The sequence below is a fragment of the Salvelinus sp. IW2-2015 genome, linkage group LG6.2 (assembly GCF_002910315.2).
Source record: "Salvelinus sp. IW2-2015 linkage group LG6.2, ASM291031v2, whole genome shotgun sequence".
Lineage (NCBI taxonomy): Eukaryota > Metazoa > Chordata > Actinopteri > Salmoniformes > Salmonidae > Salvelinus > Salvelinus sp. IW2-2015.
The window spans coordinates 2,802,138-2,823,753 of record NC_036846.1 but is presented as its reverse complement, the minus strand read 5'-3'; the positions used below and the strand labels follow the sequence as shown (position 1 = coordinate 2,823,753).

Below are 21,616 nucleotides of genomic sequence, written 5' to 3'. Positions count from 1 at the left end.
TGCCATTTCGATATTGTTTATTTACTGCTCATTAACTAGATTCAGATAATCACTGAAATAGAGATTATACAACATGAAGGGTTGCACATGTATTAGTGTAGGCTATAGTGTTTTATCCTGAATTCACCATCTGGGGAATATGCTTTTACCCAATACATTTTATTTAAAAAAGATTTTTGTATAAATTGGACTATTAAAAAAACCGTCTTGGTTGGCCAAGCCTGTTCTTGTCAATGAATGGGAGCTCTTGGCCAATTGTTGATGAGAGGGCTTCTGTTGGTGCTGGGGCAGGTTATCGAACGAGGCTTTAGTTGGATATTTCACAGAAAATATCTGTGTGTGTCTTGGATGATATACTATATTGAAGACATTTTTATAAAATAGGCTTTTTTATTTGCCACTCAATTGCTGCATCTATTGGTGATGCATGACAAGTTGATCAAATTAAAATGAAGGTCCTGTTCAGAAATAAACTATCAGATATGGCTACTTTTGTTTGCATGCTCGTTGCACATTACTCGGCATACTTGAAAGTATTTGGAGTACATTTGTGAATGTTCAACAGTGTGATTCTGAAAGCCGTGACGCTCTGGGTCCTGAGGGGCATGGAACTCGCTGAGGCCGAACACTGGCAGGCTTTGCTGGTGGTCCTCCTCGCTCTCCACTGTCCTTAATTAGGAAATTAGGTGCACATCGTAGGTCCTCCTTACTGAGCCCCGAGTTTTTATTTTCCCGCTGTCTGGTCGATTTCCATAAAACGATTACAAGCGGATCAGTTTTTGAATCTTCCCAGATAAACAAATGACTGGTTTCTGAGAATTAGATGGGTTAACTCAAGCACAGAGGTTCAGCGACATGTCCTGTGCTCTGTTAATGGCGGACCAATCAACACAGCTTTTCACTGAAATGCGCGGGGGGATGTCTGCTCTCAATTGATTAACGTCGAGGCAAATCAATATTTTGATCTATGAGCTGGATAGCAAGTGTAGAACTGCGTTTCTATGGCTATTAATTTATTTTGTCTTCAACTAAATGAAATGTACTCTTTCTCTATAGACACATTTTCAATGTTCGCCATCGTCAAATGTATTACATCAGGTTGTTATTATGTGGTAGGCCTATATGGACTCTGGATACATTATTTAATGTCAGACCTGTGTATTTTCAAGCCTTGATAATAATTATGTTGAAAAAAGGTTACAATATTTAATGTTTTGATATCGAACAATCTAACTTTTCGATATTGAAATCCAATTCATAAGCATAAATATGCTTACACAACTCCAATATGTTAGATGTAAATTGAGATTTTGAACTTCTTTTGGTGAAATCCTGAAGTCTTTAGTGTGGAGAATTCCCTCATGAATATTTGAAACCCTAGATTGCTCACAGATCTGTGGTACTCAATATTGAGTGGCGGAGGTGTTAATTGAGGACGTTTTCGACTGGCGAAGGCTTGTAGTCATTAGCAGGTGTAAAGTTTGCCTGAGGGCTGCGAGAGAATGTCATATCTGTTTAAACTGCTCAACAGGAGCGGTGTTTCGGGTCGTTTGTAAAGCAACACATGTAAATCAGTGACTCTCCGCGGTGACCATTTTAACAACCATTAGCACTACAGAGCGAAAACGTTTTACGCACACGAGCTGTCGAATTTTTCGACAAGTTAAATAGGAATATTAATTTTCTCAGAGCACCATCAACCCTTCAAAATAAACTTTTCGAGGAGGTACCTTGTTCGAGCTATAGGCAGTCGTCTCTCCACAAGAGGTCGTTGATGTATCAAGGTTTCGTCTTTCGCCGGTGTGCCAGTCCCAATGTTGGCTGTTTTTAGGACTGGCTACTGAGATAAACCAAAACTAGTGGAGAAATAGGAAGTGAAGTCGCACTTGCAAATATAAACGGACACGGTAAACTGACATTTTAATCCAGTCTATTGTGACAATTACGCACATTTACGCAGTTTATTCCAAGTAACCCACATTTATGTTTCCAAAATGTTCAAGCTTTTTTGATTAATCAGAATTTGTCAACATATTAACAATTTAATAAATTAATTCTAATTCAATTCATGACAAATCCCCATTTTGAAAATGATAATCAGACACATTTTCAATAGGCCTTTTTTTAAAACAGATTGGCGTCTGAAATTGGCTGCAATTGAAATGGTATTGACACAAACCCTTCCGTATGAGGGAGCACGATAACCTCAAATTCTATAGATGCCAGTCCAGCACAATAGTATTATCTTGATATTTAAAGGACGTGAGAGAATTCATGAATGAAGGGAGAGAATACCACTTTTCTGCCTCGATATTTGCCTTGCACTCATTTAGGCCTTTTGGAACCCCGCCTCCATGTCGCCACTTGAATGGGATTATTTGATTTCCACCTCTTTCTTTACCAAGACCGTTTACAAATTAAGAAATTACGCTTGGCGCACTTGCTCTATATATAGACAGGGTTTGCCAGAATTAATTCATAATAGTTTTATACACAAGTGTTACGTGTAAAATTGTATAGCACTTACAAGTCTATACCATTTACAAACTCCAACCTATATATTGCACTATTAGGCTAATATATTTGAACATCAATTTAAATTGTCGACGTGATCCGTTCAATCAAATGTATTCGTTTTATTTAAAACGCTACAGGCTAAGATTCCTTTTGTTTCTGTCCGGTTTCAGACATATTCTAAAATGCATATATACATTTAGAGTACGCTTTAATTACTTAGATGAACTAAAATATAATTTAACTGCCTTATAACGTGTTCTTTATGTATAAAGTTGAATATCTCTCTCTCCAACTCAGCCCAAAACAGAGCGCTGTGATTGGTCGAGAGCCACTCATTGTTACACTGTCAATCCAAATCACATGGCCCAGGCACTAATAACAGCTGAGGTTGGCGGACAAGTTTGCAGAGTTCTGTTTTAGAGCCGTGGTGAACAGAGCTTGCTGACGAGAAGTGAGACATTGGAAGCACCTGGCAAACTAGCAATACCTAAGCTTCTTTTGACAACTTTTTTCCCTCACATAAGACTGGTGGTCAGTACTATTTCTACCTCTCTTTTAGTCTGAGGGCATTTTGTTATACATTTTCCGCGCCTGAGAGTTTACATTTAAAGCCGTTTGAATGTATAACATGATGGAAACCGAGATCAAGAGCCCGCTCCCGCAGTCCAATTCGGGCTCCGCTGCGGGCAACAAGAACAACAGTGCCAACGACCAGGACCGGGTGAAGAGGCCTATGAACGCTTTCATGGTGTGGTCCCGTGGACAGCGGAGAAAGATGGCACAAGAGAACCCAAAAATGCACAACTCTGAGATCAGCAAGCGGCTCGGTGCAGACTGGAAACTTTTGACCGACGCAGAGAAGAGACCCTTCATCGACGAGGCCAAGCGTCTGCGCGCCATGCACATGAAGGAGCATCCGGATTACAAATACCGTCCCCGCAGGAAGACCAAAACCCTGCTCAAGAAAGACAAGTATTCTTTGCCAGGAGGACTTCTGGCGCCAGGTGCCAACGCTGTTAACAACGGCGTCTCGGTGGGACAGCGGATGGACAGTTATGCTCACATGAATGGCTGGACAAACAGTGCGTACTCCCTCATGCAGGACCAGTTGGCCTACCCTCCGCATCACAGCATGAACAGCCCTCAGATCCAGCAGATGCACCGGTATGAGATGGCAGGGCTCCAGTACCCCATGATGTCCTCGGCGCAGACTTACATGAACGCAGCGTCCACGTACAGCATGTCCCCAGCATACACGCAGCAGACCTCCAACGCCATGGGCTTGGGCTCCATGGCATCCGTGTGCAAGACCGAGCCGAGCTCACCTCCACCGGCGATTACCTCCCACTCCCAGAGAGCGTGTTTGGGGGATCTGAGGGATATGATCAGCATGTACCTGCCTCCCGGTGGAGACGGCGCGGATCACTCTTCCCTTCAGACCAGTCGGTTACACAGTGTACATCCGCACTATCAGACCGCGGGGACTGGCGTGAACGGAACGCTACCCCTAACCCACATTTGAGAAAATGACTAAACTTAAGTACTTCGGATACTTGAACATTTTGATTGCTAAAAGAGTCGACGTTCAGTAGTTTTGTTTAAAACAATGAAATTGTATTTTTTATCTCATCTCAATGAGTTGTCCATGTTAAAAGCATTTTTAAAACTACATATCCTGGACTGAAGTTGAATGTTGAGCCCACCAGAGTAAATTGCATTGCAAAGAGTCTTTTATCATGAGTATACGCAATCAAATTCTGTAGGAGAAATGGACTTCTATATTTTAATGCAATTTTTTTTCTCTATGAAAAAGGCATGTGGCCTCATGAAGACGCCATTGTATTTCAGAAAAGCTGGATGGAGAGTTGGATCATAAATGTTTACACTTAATTTGTAGAATGTCCGTTTGTGTCGGCTGTGTCAATCTTTGTAGTCCTTTTCTTTATGACCTAGGTTTTAATGAAATGTAAGACTGTGCGGGTCGCAAGCGCAAGTTTATTTATAGTACGTTGTTTTTTAAGCTTGTGAACCCTCTGTAGGCCTACGTCATGTTCCATTTTTTGTTTTGTGACAATTTCCCTTTCTGTGATGTTTTGACAGTGTCAGGTTAACCCATATCATGGGCCAAGAGGTTTTATTTAAAACTGACGTTTCTACTTTAAGACCATCCTCTATTCTTAAATGATGAATAAATTTGTACAAAACAAGATTACTGACTCCTATGTTTTTTTTGGGGTGATTGTGTGGGGTATGAGCCACCTGTGTTGTACTTGTCTATAGGGGATATGACGTGAGTTTGATGGGTGAAATCTGTCAGGTATCCTAGGAGATGCCGCCTCACAGAATGAAATGAGCATAACCTTGAACAGCAAGTGATTTATCTTAGACGATGTGTGTAACGAAGTGTGACTAAACTCAAACATGCTGGATGAACGCGGTCTATAACTCAAGTTTTCCTCAAATAGGCCTACTGTAAACAAAAAGTGAAATCTAGGTCTAAAGTAGCGTGTAGCCCAATATTTAGGATAATTCTGTTATTTAATGACTAGTCTAATCTCTTCCAATTATCGAAATATACGCCTATTTGAATAAACTTTGGTTGCAGAGTACATTTTTGACTCCATGAATATGTAGGCCTATTCCTAAATAAGGGGTATCAATGATTAGCCTACTGACTTGTACAATGTTGTTTTGACATAGGAAAACAACYCAGCACCTTTTAAATATCTCAATGTAAAAGATAATGGGCCTATAAAAAGTATACCTAACCATTCCAAGTTATTGCTGACATTTTCCCATACTTATCTGAGAAGGGAGATTGTTTAATTTACTCTGTCCTGAATTGAACTTCTTACTGATTTGCTTCTAGGCATATTGGACCGCTTTAATCAATAGTTTAACTTTAGTTTCTTACCAAACCATGCAACATAGCGTAGCCTACTCAATATAGTTTTCATTTCGAAATGGAATGTTTTGTCGGTAAGCTATATTTACTGTGGTCTATAGTTGGTTTTATGGAATGTGTCTCTGAATGGTTCTATCAGATAAGTTATGGTGACAACTGCCAAGCTGGTGAACTCTGAAAGTTGTGTTGACTTTCTTTTATAATGTAATCGTTTAGACCGCTCATTTTTACACCTTGGAACTCAGCAACGTCTTCCTCAAGTCTTTCCAATATTGACTTTGGATCAATGTATATCAACATTTTACATTCATACATATTATAGTGGGGAGTGGGATAAGTTGAGCCATTTTTTATATTCAGCGTCACTCTGACAAGGCAGAGATAGTATTCTTTCTAACGAAGATATCTATGTGTATTCCTGGAAATAATCAGAATTCATGTAAACATTACAGTTTTGAAAACTGGTCTCTTGGCACAACTTACCCCGGCTGCAGGACAGGGTAAATTAAGCTGCCTTAACATTTCTGTACAGAATGAAATATTACCACTACCTTTTAAAAACCATGTCAATCGTTATTTACAGAACACAATTCAACACAATCACAATCTCTTTTTTTATATTTTAATAAGTTTAATCTTAACACAGGCTTATCACGTAACATATTTTACTTTTTAAAACACGTTTAACATAGGCTCTGTTGTTACCTCATATCCCAACGATAATGCCTTGCATTACGCCTGGGAAGAAAACTCAACTTGCCATTGGCTCAACCGTTGGCTCAATTTATCCCATGGCCATTTGCTCAACTTACCCCAAGGCAAACATTTTGATTAGCCCACACAGCTGCTACAAGGATGCACATTCATGCTAGGTTTAGGACCTCATATTGAGGCTTATATAGACCCCCAGCTGATATATAGAAACATCTTAAAAGTATCTTCTTTGGTTCAGATACAAGCATAATGAAACATCTGACACTAAATTAATTTGACTTGGTGAAAATCAATTTTTTTGGACCTAACTTGCTTATAACTTTTTCCATGTGGTTTCTTCCTTCAGACTTCATAAAATGATGACTTCTTCCTAAATATTTGGTAACATTATTAACTTTCTGTATGGTTTCCGAGAAACAAGGGTGGCTCAATTTACCCCTTTGGCACAACTTACCCCACTCTCCCCTACAATAGTAGCAGATACAAATGTGGATATAGGCCTATACCTGTAAATCCATTCCTTTATTGCACACAGTTTATCATCAACATGTTCAATTGGTTGGATAATGAGTGTGAATAGGCATATATTAGTCAATACTTTTTGAATAAATGAATTAACAAGCAAAAGATACAATTCATGTAGGAATTCATAGGTCTACACGTGTTATTGACAAAGTATAAGCTTCATTAAGCTTTTTGAAATACTTCATTTCCAGACACAAATATTTTTATAATCTTTTTTTGTCACACTATTCAAAAGCTGAAAAGTATTAGATTAAATTAAATAATTTAAATATTATGACATTTAATTAGTCATTCTTGTTTTGAATGTGACTTGACAAACTGAATAAAATGCTTGAATATGAAACCCGACTCATACACAGAAAAGGTATCCTCAGGTTTCTGCTTAGTTTTGGCTGCTGTTAGGAAGTAAGATACTTAAAGAAGGGATCGAGTCCATTTGGATGCAATTCCTTACAACTTCACACACACACACACACACACACACACACACCACACACACAACACACACACACACACACACACACACACACACACACACACACACACACACACACACACACACACACACACACACCAAACCACACAACATCTGAGACTCCTGTTTCTTGGCATTCCAGACACTCCTTTGTCCAACACCCTTACAGCAGAGGTATGGAGCAAGCAGGCAGGTTATACTGGTGCAAAAGCACCCTGGGATAGGCCACGCTGGCCCCAAGTGGCCGGAGCGTTGGCTGTCCCGCTGGCCTTCCCACACTCCCTGTGGGATTTGATCCACAGCTCAGCAAAGCGGCCTGGATTAGCCCCACGCACCTTTGTGGAGGGAAAAGATTATCCAGACCCCTTGCTTCACTGAAAGGGTCTTAAATCACTCTAGTGCGCGCTAGCGGCCGCCGTCAGTATCACCCTATCCAAGTAAATTTTTTTGCAATTAAGCAGCTTTTCTCCCCAGTCGGCATGTCGGAGTGTGTTTGCACTGGCCCGGAGTCAGAGAGGATGGTGGTTCTGTGCCATCTGATCAAAATGTGCTAGATCAGTCAGTTGGTATGTGATCCGCAGCGGAGCGGCCTCAGCCCTCATAGTTGTTTGATAACCAGGAGATCCAGTTCTGTTGTACTTTTCCATTAGGATAGCAAGGCCCTACAGGAAATATGATGCAAGAGTATCAAAGTTCTACTACTGTGCATTTGATGTAAGAGGATCAATGTTTTCTCGGTGCATTTTGGGTGTAATGCATGTTTTCCCATCTGAGTTCTTTGAAACCGTATACAGTACATGTAGCTAAGTAGCCAAACCCTGATCTATTGATTGGGTGTGATGTTCTGGCAGTGAGAACATTGTTGGTGTGCTGTTGGCCACGTCAGCCCCACCCCCCCCTCCCCCACACCTGCTGATCGCCCACAGGGCCTCTTCAGGCTGTCAGTGGAGCACTGTGCACACACATCAGCCAAGTGCCGGGCATAATTCCACTATCCATGCTGCCCATATATCCTCACTGGGCCTGTTTGTTTAACCCCCCTCTCCAAAACGAACCTAATTATACCCCTGTAGAACACGGATTCAGCGGATTCCCAGAGGATTCTATCTGCTGCTGTGTGGTGCTTGTGCTGGTTTGTGTTAATGCGTGTTTAACTGTTTGTGTGTGTCGTCATGCTTGATATCAGTTTTTTTTCTGGGCATTTTTTATTCTCTTCCACTTACGTACATGTATTACATTTTTGTATTACAGAGCTTCAGTGTCATATTTGAATTTCTATCCATTTTTCCTGTTGTCTTTTCATTCAGTTGTGACAAGTCATGACACACGTATTTGGGTGTCCTAGTATGTTAACTAGGTGTTGTGAGGGATTATGAGTAGGTGTTTTAGATCTACATCAATGTCATAAATGGAAAAGTAATTCTTAAAGTCTGTGACAGGCCCACTGACTGATGTTGGTGACATCACGCGCCTACTATGTGGCCTGAACCTGCTCAGCAAGTCTATATCAGGACACACCTTGTTCCAAAAATGAACACACTTTTACATACTTAAATCAAGCTCTTACTCTTCAAACAGTCACTACGTGCGTCATCCAACATGGAAAATGGGTTAAGACTGATTTGTGCCATATAGTGTAGGTGACAGTTGCAGTGAGACAGAAACTCAGATGAGATGTTAGACTTAGTCTGTCTATCAGGCTCCATTCCAGTCCAGAAGCCGACTTAGGCTTTATTGCTATTGATCTGCTATGGCTGGGATCTCCAGGAGGCCCTTCCCTCTGATCTCAGCTGGCCTGGCCTGGAGCGCACTGTATGTCCAGCTTGGGGCAGGCCTGTCCGGAGTGGTGACACTCGTGTGGGACCGGCAAGACTGACAGCCAGCAGAGGGGTGTGTTTGTGTGTGTCAGTCTGTGTGTGTATGTGTGTGGAGATGCGGGGGTTGGGGCGATGTGGTGGGGGTTAATCTTCCTGAACTGGGGCAGATGTTGTTAACAAGCTCCTCTCAGGTCGGCTCCCTGCGTGGGAAAATGGCATCAAATCCTCCTGGGGTCAGGGCTTTGGGGCTGACCCTCTGAGAGCCATCCATCCAACCATCCCTCTCTCCTCTCCTGTACAGCCACTCACACTCACTTACTCACAATGGCCCAAACTGACTGATAGACAGCCCTCAGTCAATAAACCGAAAATGAAATTGGACATTTTCTCTGTTCTCTCAGATTTTATTGTATCACCTTAGTTTAGAATTTTAGTCCTACCCTTCCTGGGTGGATATTCAGTGCGTTCGGAAAGTATTTAAGACCCCTTGACTTTTGTCACATTTTGTTACGTTACACCCTTATTCTAAATAGCRTTTTCCCCCTCACCAATCTACACACAATACCCCATAATGACAAAAACATGTTTTAGACATTTTTGCAAATGTATAAAACAATAAAAAACTGAAAGATCAAATTTATATAAGTATTCAGACCCTTTACTCAGTACTTTGTTGAACCACCTTTGGCAGCAATTACAGCCTCAAGTCTTTTTGGGTATGTCACTACAAGCTGGGCACACCTGTATTTGGGGAGTTTCTCRCATTCTTTTCTACAGATCCTCTCAAGCTCTGTCAGGTTGGATGGGGACCGTCGCTGCAAGCTATTTTCAGGTTTCTCCAAAGATGTTCGATCAGGTTCAAGTCCAGGCTCTGGCTTGGCCACTCAAGGACATTCAGAGACTTGTCCCGAATACTCTCCTGCATTGTCTTTGCTGTGTGCTTAGGGTCATTGTCCTGTTGGAAGGTAAACCTTCACCCCAGTCTGAGGTCCTGAGTGCTCTGGAGGAGGTTTTCATCAAGAATCTCTCTGTACTTTGCTCCATTTATCTTCCCTCAATCCTGACAAGTCTTCCAGTCCCTGCCGCTGAAAAACATCCCAACAGCATGATGCTTCTACCAACATGCTTCACCGTAGGGATGGTTTCATCAGACCAGAGTAAATTGTTTCTCATGGTCTGAGAGTCCTTTATGGTGTCTTTTGGCAAACTTCAACCATAAAGGCCTGATTGGTGGAGTGCTGCAGAGATGGTTGTCCTTCTGAAAGGTTCTTCCATCTCCACAGAGGAACTCTGGAGCTCTTTCAGAGTGACCATTGGGTTCTTGTTCACCTCCCTGACCAAGGCCCTTCTCCCTCGATTGCTCAGTTTGGCCCGGGCATCCAGCCCTAGGAAGAGTCTTGAAGGTTCCAAACTTCTTCCATTTAAGAATGATGGAGGCCACTGTGTTCTTGGGGACCTTCAATGCTGCAGAAATGTTTGGTACCCTTCCCCAGATCTGTGCCTCGACACAATCCTGTCTCTGAGCTCTACGGACAATTCCTTCGACCCTATGGTTTGGTTTTTGCTCTGACGTACACTGTCAACTGTGGGACCTTATATAGACAGTGTGCCTTTCCAAATCATGTCCAACAAATTTAATTTACTACAGGTGGACTCCACTCAAGTTGTAGAAACATCTCAAGGATGATCAATGGAAACAGGATGCACCTGAGCTCAATTTCGAGTCTTATAGCAAAGGGTCTGAATTCTTATGTAAATAAGGTATTTCTGTTTTTCACTTTGTCATTATGCGGTATTGTGTGTAGATTGATGAGGAAAAAAATGTCTTTAATACATTTTAGAAATAGGCTGTAAAGTAACAAAATGTGGAAAAAGGGAAATGGCCTGAATAGTTTCCGAATTCACTGTAAGCACCAAGCCGCCAACAGACGTGCTCCGTAATGCAGATGTCTCTTGTTAATTATAGCTTATGGTTGCATTGCCGTGCATTACACAAACACAAAGAATGCAGATTGGGAGACGCTTGAAAGGCAATGCCACCGCCACTCCAGAATCAGAGTAGAGCCTTAGGACCAAATGACTTCCATTGATGTCAGTAGGTAAAATTATTAGAATGAAAGGTTTATAGACGTTGGACAGCAATCAGGTGTAAATGTCGAAGACATGCGTGTTAGGGAATGGTTCTTTGAATTAATTCAATTTAAAATAATGGTTTTATTTGTTTTTCAATCAAACATACACACTGTGTGTTACGGCTGTTTTCCTCCTCTTCGTCTGAAGAGGAGGTGTAGGGATCGGACCAAGACGCAGAGTGGAAAGTGGTCATTATTTAATGAACACTTCAAGATACAAAAAACAATAAACGTGACCAAACCGAAAACAGTCCCGTGTGGCAGGAACACTGACACGAGATACAAACACCCACAAACACACACGTGAACCCTGGCTGCCTAAGTATGATTCTCAATCAGGGACAACGATTGACAGCTGCCTCTGATTGAGAATCATACCAGGCCGAACGCACAAAACCCCAACATAGAAAAACAACACATAGACAACCCACCAATCAGCCCTGACATACTAATATAATCAAAACAAGAGAAAACAGGTCAGAACGTGACATAACCCCCTCCTCAAGGTGCGAACTCCGGGCGCACCCCTAAAACTCTAGGGAGGGTCTGGTGGGCGTCTGTCCGCGGTGGCGGCTCTGGGCGGGACGTGGACCCCACCTTACAATGTCTTTTGTCCGCTCTTACGCCCGTGGCCTCCTCCTAACAACACTCCATGTACGCAGCACCGGACTAAGGGGCAGCTCCGGACTGAGGGGCAGCTCCGGACTGAGGGCAGCACCGGACTGGGGGCGGATCCTGGCTGGCTGGTTCTGGCGGATCCTGGCTGGCTGCTCTGGCGGATCCTGGCTGGACGGCTCTGGCGGATCTTGGCTGGACGGCTCTGGCGAATCCTGGCTGGACGGCTCTGGCGGATCCTGGCTGGACAGTCTGGCGGGTCCTGGTGGACGGCTCTGGCTGGTCCTGGCTGGACGGCTCTGGCTGGTCCTGGCTGGACGACTCTGGCTGATCCTGGCTGGACGGCTCTGGCGGATCCTGGCTGACGGCTCTGGCTGATCCTGGCTGGACGGCTCTGGCGGATCCTGGCTGACGGCTCTGGACGGTCCTGGCTGGACGGCTCTGGCGGATCCTGGCTGGATGGCTCTGGCGGTCTGCTGGACGGCTCTGGCTGGACGGCTCTGGCTGGTCCTGGCTGGACGGCTCTGGCTGGTCTGGCTGGCTGGCGGCTCTGGCTGGTCCTGGTGGACGCTCTGGCGGATCCTGGCTGGACGGTTCTGGCTGATCCTGGTGGACGGCTCTGGCGGATCTGGCTGGACGGCTCTGGCGGATCCTGGCTGGACGGCTCGGCTGGTCCTGGCTGGACGGCTCTGGCTGGTCCTGGTTGGCTGACGGCTCTGTCTGCTCATGGCTGGCGGAAGGCTCTGACTGCTCCTGTCTGGCGGAAGGCTCTGCTGCTCCTGTCTGGCGGAAGGCTCTGACGGCTCGGGACAGACGGGCAGCTCTGACGGCTCGGGACGGACGGGCAGCTCTGACGGCTCGGGACAGACGGCAGCTCTGACGGTCGGGACAGACGGGCAGCTCTGACGGCTGGGACAGACGGGCAGCTCTGACGGCTCGGGACAGACGGGCAGCTCTGACGGCTCGGGACAGACGGGCAGCTCTGACGGCTCGGGACAGACGGACGCTTGACGGCTGGACAGACGGACAGCTCTGACGGCTCGGGACAGACGGACAGCTCTGACGGCTCGGGACAGACGGACAGCTCGACGGCTCGGACAGACGGACAGCTCTGAGTGCTGTGCAGGCAGGCAGCTCAGACAGTGCTGGGCAGATGAGAGACTTGGCTGCGCTGGAGAAGAGGAATGCTCTGACAGCGCTGGACAGGTGGGAGCAACTGGGGAGAGAACACGGAGAGACAGCCTGGTGCGGGGGGCTGCCACCGGAGGACTGGTACGTGGAGGTGGCACCGGGTATACCGGACCGTGAAGGAGGACACGCGCTCTTGAGCACCGAGCCTGCCCAACCTTACCAGGTTGAATGATCCCCGTAGCCCTGCCAGTGCGGCGAGGTGGAATAGCCCGCACTGAGCTATGCTGGCGAACCGGGGACACCATTTGTAAGGCTGGTGCCATGTACACCCGGCTCGATGCCCAACCTAGCCCTACCAGTACGGCGAGGTGGAATAGCCCGCACTGGACTAAGCACGCGTACTGGGGACACCGTGCGCTTTACCGCATAACACGGTGTCTGACCAGTACGACGCCCTCTCACTCCACGGTAAGCACGGGGAGTTGGCTCAGGTATCCTACCCGGCTTTGCCACACTCCGCGTGTTCCCCCCCCCAAGAAATGTTTGGGTCTGACTCTCGGGCTCCCAACCACGTCGCCGCGCTGCCTCCTCATACCAGCGCCTCTCTGCCTTCGCTGCCTCCAACTCCGCCTTGGGACGGCGATATTCCCCTGGCTGAGCCCAGGGTCCTTTGCCGTCCAGGATCTCTTCCCAAGTCCACGAGTCCTGTGTCTTCTGTTGCTGCTGTCGCTGCCCTTTCCCACTCCGCTTGGTCCTTTGTTGGTGGGTGTTTCTGTTACGACTGTTTTCCTCCTCTTCGTCTGAAGAGGAGGTGTAGGGATCGGACCAAGACGCAGAGTGGAAAGTGGAAAGATACAAAGTGGAAAGATACAAAAAACAATAAACGTGACCAAACCGAAAACAGTCCCGTGTGGCACGAACACTGACACGAGATACAAACACCCACAAACACACACGTGAACCCCGGCTGCCTAAGTATGATTCTCAATCAGGGACAACGATTGACAGCTGCCTCTGATTGAGAATCATACCAGGCCGAACGCACAAAACCCCAACATAGAAAACAACACATAGACAACCCACCCAACTCACGCCCTGACCATACTAAATAAATACAAAACAAGAGAAAACAGGTCAGGAACGTGACACTGTGTATATTCTTTCTAGGCCTGTACCATTTTCTTACTGTGATATTCTGTTATCAGGGCGAAAACAGTTGGCAGTCTTGAGCGTGTTAATCTAGGATTGTTGCCCAACAGCTTCGATTGAGACTCCTGATAAGGCGTGTGGAATCTCAGAATGAAGACATACTGTCTCTGGCTTAGAGTGACTAATAATATCCAGTCATTCAGGGTTGGGGTAAATGTCAATTCTATTCAGGAAAAATATGAATGAAAATAAAAACAGGGAAATCGAAATTCTGATAGACAACAAGCGCAAACTTTATTTATGAATTTAATTTTAATTCATAACTTCAATTGGCATGCTATACTCAGCATAGTCCTATACCACCTGCCCACTCAGACATAGTTGGAAGGCAGGCCAGAGTATCTCCTCTTCACTCATGTCTTTATGCGTGCCTCACCCATGACTCACCAGTGTAGGGGCGTGCCACGCTACCAGCCAGATTACTTTACATATGCCTCAGATGTCACTAGAGTTACCTTTCCTCAACAACACCCAGCTCCCAATTTCAATATTTTATTATTTAGGAACCTAATCTGTCCAAACACTTATTCTAGGGTTCCAGGGCGTTCAAAAAACATGAACAAAGACACCAAAAACATCCAGGAAGAAGTGAGAATGACACAACTTCACGTGTACAACGTCTAAAGACCTGCATCACTATACTGAGAGCTTTGCTGTTTGTAAAAGGACGCATTTGGGTGTTTTTGGAGTCTTTGTTCATGTTTTTTGATGCCCGGGAACTCCAGAGTGAGGCTCAGGAAGTGAAGGTAGGTTCGTGAGGTAGGTTTCTCCAAATCAAGTGAAAAATGTCTGGATCCTTCTATAAGATTCCATTTATATAAAAATAGATTAGGTTCCTAAATAATGACATTCTCCTGAATCCACAGCCCTGTTTGTTTTTGCACGGCAGATGTGTGTGAATATGAGACTCATCAAACACGAGACAGGCTTTACAGTCCCTTTGTCCACAAAGATAACAAACACAAATCACACCCAGGGCTGGGAAGGTAGAATTCGCTGGGGGTGGTGGTTGTTGGTATAGCGAGGTGATATTTTTAAAGGGTTCTCCCTACAGCGATTCTTTGGTTTGTGTCCCAGAAAGCCCTGTTGTTGACGTGCACTTGAACTTGTTTGGGAGGATGACTGTATGTAATTGGTGGATGACACACATACACAGCCGATTGGGAAATAGGGTTAGGGAGCTACGTTAGCATAGATACACTATATATACAAAAGTATGTGGACACCCATTCAAATGAATGGATTCGGCTATTTCAGCCACACCTGTTTCTCACATGTGTATAATATCGAGCACACAGCCATGCTATCGCCATAGACAAATATTGGTAGTAGAATGGACTTACTGAAGTGCTCAGTGACTTTCAACGTGGCACCCTCATAGGATGCCACCTTTCCAACAAGTCAGTGTGTAAAATGTCTGCCCTACTAGAGCTGCCTCTGTCAGCTGCAAGCGCTGTTATTGTGAAGTGGAAACTTCTAGGAGCAACAAAGGCTCAGCTGCAAAGTGGGAGGCCGCACAAGCTCACAGAAGCAACCGTCAGCACAATAACTGTTTGTCGGGAGCTTCATGAAATGGGTTTCCATAGCCGAGCAGCTGCTCACAAGCCTAAGATCACCATGCGCAATGCCAAGCCCCATGGATCTCCCAGTCGCGGCCGGCTGCGACAGAGCCTGGACTCGAACCAGGATCTCTAGTGGCACACTGCATCACTGCGTGCCTTAGACCACTGCGTGACTCGGGAGCCCCCCCGGTGACCACATACTTCTGACCATGTAGTGTACCTCCATCATAACCTGTTTAAAGAAATCAAATAACATACAGTAGTGGTGAGTTGGTAAAATCACCGGGGAAGCCAGGAAGAAATGCCATATTACAACCCATGTGTTGTGATAATTGCGATGTTTGCTCTATAGCCTGTTAGTTCATATGCCTTGCCACTGTGATATATAGGCCTAAGGCTGAGACAATAAGAACACAGTGGCAGAATAAATTCAACCACACCTTTGTTTCACCACAAAACCGGAAAGCAACATCTGTCCGGTGGATTCCAAAAAGCACATTGCATGTAACAAACCGTTACATGACCTACGACATGGTCAATCAAGTTAATGTTTATGACATTTTCGGATTACTAAACAACTATTGATTTAGAACACCGGAGAGTTACCGCAAGTTGCAAAGAAAACAGGAGCTGCCTCCACTATTCCAGCACCATTTCAACTTCAACATTTCAACATCATCTAATCACCTATGCTAAGTCTAATACAGTGACAACTAAAGATACCAACAAATATTTAGTCCAATCAACGTAAACTAAATATCATGTGGCTGTCCAAGGTATTGATTTCTGTGTGTGTGTGTGTGGGGAGGGGGGGTGTAAGTCGAAAAAAACATGTTGACTCCAATGCCATCAAAAACACCAATGCCATCTTCCTCTCTTTCATGTTGCCAAAACGGTCTATCACTCTGTCATACAGTACACACTTTTAGTTGTGGTCTTAGGCTACCTGGCTAAAATGCTCGCTCGCTAGCCTAGCTTCCTTTCTTGGGCAACAATTAGCCAGCTTGTTAACGTTGGCCGACTACAACTAGTGTAACAGTATAACTTTAAACCGTCCCCTCGGCCCGACACGGGTGCGAACCAGGGACCTTCTGCACACATCAACAACGGTCGCCCACGAAGCATCGTTACCCATCGCTCCACAAAGGCCTTGCAGAGCAAGGGGCAACACTACTTCTAGGTTTCAGAGCAAGTGACGTAACTGATTGAAACGCTATTAGCGCGTACCCGCTAACTAGCTAGCCATTTCACATCCGTTACACTAGCTACATATTGAACTTCGGTCCTCTCAGGTCAGGGGCACAATGTATGAATTTAATGGTTGGATCAGAATCACCATTATAGTCATTGGCCGGTACAGAGAATTAAGTAAAACCACAAGGACTTCAGGAAACAGCAGAGGGAGCACCCCCCTATCCACATCGACGGGACAGTAGTGGAGAAGGTGGAAAATTTTAAGTTCCTCGGTGTACACATCACGGACAAACTGAATTGGTCCACCCACACAGACAGCGTGGTGAAGAAGGCGCAGCAGCGCCTCTTCAACCTCAGGAGCTGTCTCTTATACACATCTAGATGTGTATAAGAGACAGGTACAGGTGCATCAAAGCAGGGACCGAGAGACTGAAAAACAGCTTCTATCTCAAGGCCATCAGACTGTTAAACAGCCACCACTGACATTGAGTGGCTGCTGCCAACATACTGACTCAACTTTAATAATGGAAAAATTGATGTAAAAAAGGTATCACTAGCCACTTTAAACAATGCCACTTATATAATGTTTACATAGCGCGTAACCTGTCTCTTATACACATCTAGATGTGTATAAGAGACAGCCCCAGGACACCTACACCACCCGATGTCACAGGAAGGCCATAAAGATCATCAAGGACAACAACCACCCGAGCCACTGCCTGTTCACCCCGCTATCATCCAGAAGGCGAGGTCAGTACAGGTGCATCAAAGCAGGGACCGAGAGACTGAAAAACAGCTTCTATCTCAAGGCCATCAGACTGTTAAACAGCCACCACTGACATTGAGTGGCTGCTGCCAACATACTGACTCAACTTTAATAATGGAAAAATTGATGTAAAAAAGGTATCACTAGCCACTTTAAACAATGCCACTTATATAATGTTTACATACCCTACATTACTCATCTCATATGTATATACTGTACTCTATACCATCTACTGCATCTTGCCATCTTTATGTAACACATGTATCACTAGCCACTTTAAACAATGCCATATTTATATGGTTACATACCCTACATTACTCATCTCATATGTATATACTGTACTCTATACCATCTACTGCATCTTGCCTATGCCGTTCTGTACCATCACTCATTCATATATTTTTATGTACATATTCTTCATCCCTTTACACTTGTGTGTATAAGGTAGTTGTTGTGAAATTGTTAGGTTAGATGACTCGTTGGTTATTACTGCATTGTCGGAACTAGAAGCACAAGCATTTCGCTACACTCGCATTAACATCTGCTAACCATGTGTATGTGACCAATAAAATTTGATTTGAAGTGCAAATKCCTATCTCCATCCAGGAAAGAGACAATTTTAGCCAGTTAGCTAGCCACCAGAGGATAACAACACAACAAGATGCAAGAATTTAAGTTGTTTCTGTCAATTACGTTTGGCTTTTGATGTGATTGTGTGAATCCATATCCAAACTGGCTTCCCTTGACACTTTTTTGTTGGTGCGCCAGGACCATTCACAGTTGAGCTCACTCAGTTAAGCTCAACACTGATTGGCTATTATTTAATATTTGTTATCAAGGGACGCCAAATGCTCGTTGGCTTCCCTTTCATTCAATGCTATGGGCGGCAACTATGTCATACTCTTTTTGACCAGACCTATTGTGCGTGACCTAATATGTCCTATTTCACATTGTCTACGAACACTCGCAAAGAGCAGTAGTATTTACTCTGACCCTGGTTGACCCTGTCTTGAGAGCCTAGAAAACAGGGCCAAGTGTGTGTGTGTGTGAGTTAGGCCCGAGGTACATATGCGATATGTCCAGTGACATCGATCTGATTACGGGATTCTATAGGGACGATACAGTTACAATGCAGCGATTGGGGCGCGGGGGTTGATGGAGGTAGGGGGCGACGCAAGGGGCAGATTAGGCCTCTCATCTAGGCCACAGATATTGATTAGTGGTGGTTGGGGGACAGTGAGAAGGAACACAGATTGACAGACACACAATTGGCGCACGGTGCCGTAGACCCATCAGATGGCTCCTGATCGTATTCGTATTGTCACGATCTGTGTTCATTAAGCTCCTGGCTGTAACCTGTCTCAAACTCAATACCCATGCCGCCCCTCCATTCAACACCCTCCCACACACACACGTGTGCAAACACACACGTGTGCAAACACACACTCAAATCCCCCCCACACAACCCCTACACATACAAAGCCCCCCCCCCCCCCACAAACATATATATATACACACACACACACACACACACACACACACATCTCACGTTAGTTCTTCACAATAAAGCCTGTCTCTTATACACATCTAGATGTGTATAAGAGACAGCACATAGACCCCCTCCACAAACACCCCACCACCACACTAACTCCTGTGCAGTGGGGGATAAAGTTCCCTCCCTGATCTGTGAGGGGTTTATGGGGGTCCCCTCCTGCCCTGTTCTACGGAGGAGGGGAGCTTGGTTACCCTGGGGACGTGGGGGGAGGTGGGACAACCTCAGCCGCGGCTCAGTTCTGACTGACTCTGTCACCTATTGATTAGTTGCCATGGTGAGTTAGTCAGTGCTCTCTCCCTCCCGGACGGAGATGAGTCCTGGAGAGTTAGGCAGTGCTACCCAGATGAGCCTCATTCTGCCCAGGCTTTGTCTGAAGGGGGCTGTGACCTCTCTCCTTCTCTCCACCTACTCCCTTTTGTCTTCTCTCACTTGTTTCTAGGACCGTGTCATTAGGCGAGTGTCTCTCCCGAGGCTGGTTCAGTTCATCTGCACTAGAGCCCTGTCCATCTCCTCCATCTTGGTTACAATATGCATACAGCCAGTCTCATGGGGACGGATAATAATATAGATTGTAAGTAAATAGCCTCAAGTTATTGAGCTGTGAAATCCCCCTCCACCACAGGGTTTCTATCTTGTATGATCCCTCTTCACTTATCTATGTACTGTCCTTGTTATGGTCATAAGTGGGGCCATGAGTTTTTCTTGACTATGCGATGTAACCAGAAAAACTCTGGGCCGTAGCTTTAGGCAATGACTAGGGTCCAGAGTTTTTTTCCCCCAGGCAAGGTCATTTGAGATCAGGAAAAACTCCTGTCCCTGGTCATTAGTTCTGAGACAAAGGCATGGTAGACCCATTGGAGGACAGGGTCCCTGTGGTTCCACCTGCAATAGCTAAAACCTACACAGTAGCTGGAGCCCAGAGGCCGTCATCCACCAAGGGCCAATCTGCACTTCACACCTCGGGGGCCATTAGCATGCAGCAGGGACTTGAAGGGAGGCCTGCTATGGACATCCAGGGCCGAGGGCCCACAGGTGGGGAGCAGGAGACAAGAGACATGAAGGAAGATGGAGAGTATAAGACAGAAGATAAGGAAAGCCAAAGCACAGCTCAGCCACTCTGGAGTGTTTATGGTGCATTAGATCTTCCTATCACCTTCCTTGGCTCCTCTTTCTTCAAGGCTGCCATGAGTGCGTTAATGTGGGCTTGGCCTGGAGGCCTCACCTGTCAAAGCGATGAAGTGTAGTCTGCTTTCTTTCCATTTGAGGAAAAAAGTCATGGGGGGAAAATCTGTTAAGTAGGAGGCTGTTTTTTCTTCCTTATAAAAATCTTGGCAGCCTGTATTTAACTTTTTGGTTCTTCAAGAAATGCTCACTCTTCTCTCTATTTAGGAGCTGTGTGCAGTTCATCTAGTTTAACCGGAAGCTTGTCCTCCCCAATATCACACCTCAGACGCATAAACATGCCAGTGCTCCCCATCTCACCCCACCCAGGGGGCCTCCCAGGGGGCCTGCATGGCTTTAGTGCCTGAGCTGTGACACCAATCAGGGGAGATGGCGGGCTCCTTTGTCATGCTAACACCAATCGCCTCTAGTTTCTTATTSAAATGCCCCCCTCCTTTTCTCCTCGCTCTCGCCCCGCTCCCCACCCTTCTCTTCCTTCCTCTCTCTCTCTCTCTCAAGTCCAAGTAAATCCACTACTGAGCGAGCGGGAGAGAGAGCAATAGAGAGAGAGATAAGGGATGACAGAGAGAGAGGGAGAGTGCCTGTGCCCCAGGGCTACTGAGCTGATCTGATCTGCGGGAGAACCTCTCTCCTGGGGACCAGCCCGTGTCTCAGTAGTCTCAGAGCATGGGGCTGTTACCATGCCCAACGGAGGCCAGCCATTTCATATTCAAACGCTACACTCAGGCCTATGACCTGCGGGGGGCTCTTTATGGCCTAGGCCCTAGGTCAGGGGTCAAGATGGTGATTTAATAGCCCAGGCTAAAGAAGGAAAAGAGCGGGGGAGCAGGGTGATTTAGGGGCTGAATGAGTATTAAAAAAGCATTTTTCCTAAGTTGTCATGTAAATTGGAATCCCTCTCTCCTCGCTTTCCTCCTTGCTCGCATAACTCCTCTGTGTTCAGCCGTGGACTTTCCTTTGAAAAAAAAGTTCACTTTCGCCAGTCTAGACGCATTCCCGCCCGACTTGTCAGACCTGTAAACAGTAGCTGTGGAGGAGGAGAAGTTGATGGTAGRGAAATGGACGAAGATTATAGATGGAGATAAAGAGATGTTAGCTAGGGCTTTTTAACACATCTGCTCTGTGCGGTGCCACCGCGTCTCAAGTGTCCGATGTGCTGCAGCTGCAGTGGCCTGTTATTCCGGTCCCTCTGGGTGTGTTCTCCTCTGCACTGGGAGAGGCTCCAGTGACATAGGACAGGTGTGTGTGTGTATGTTGTAACGGGGAATACAGGTGACTAATACCATTTTTCTGGCAGAGTTCCTGACTTGCAGATGT

The 21,616-nt window shown here is 45.6% G+C and overlaps 1 protein-coding gene and 1 long non-coding RNA gene across 5 annotated transcripts in view; both read left to right on the top strand.

Annotated features, from left to right (window-relative positions):
- LOC111965670 (uncharacterized) overlaps window positions 1–21,616 on the top strand; it is a 58,691-nt gene that overhangs the window by 12,570 nt on the left and 24,505 nt on the right. The window lies entirely within an intron of this gene.
- Window positions 2,903–4,726, top strand: LOC111965669 (transcription factor Sox-3). Its single transcript, XM_023989865.1, has one exon. It carries the CDS (start codon window positions 3,137–3,139, stop codon window positions 4,037–4,039), a length of 903 nt encoding a protein of 300 aa, XP_023845633.1. The 5' UTR covers window positions 2,903–3,136; the 3' UTR covers window positions 4,040–4,726.

Bases quoted from the DNA above. Each gene is read 5' to 3' on its own strand.
- LOC111965669 (XM_023989865.1), top strand. From the start codon at position 3,137: ATGTATAACATGATGGAAACCGAGATCAAGAGCCCGCTCCCGCAGTCC.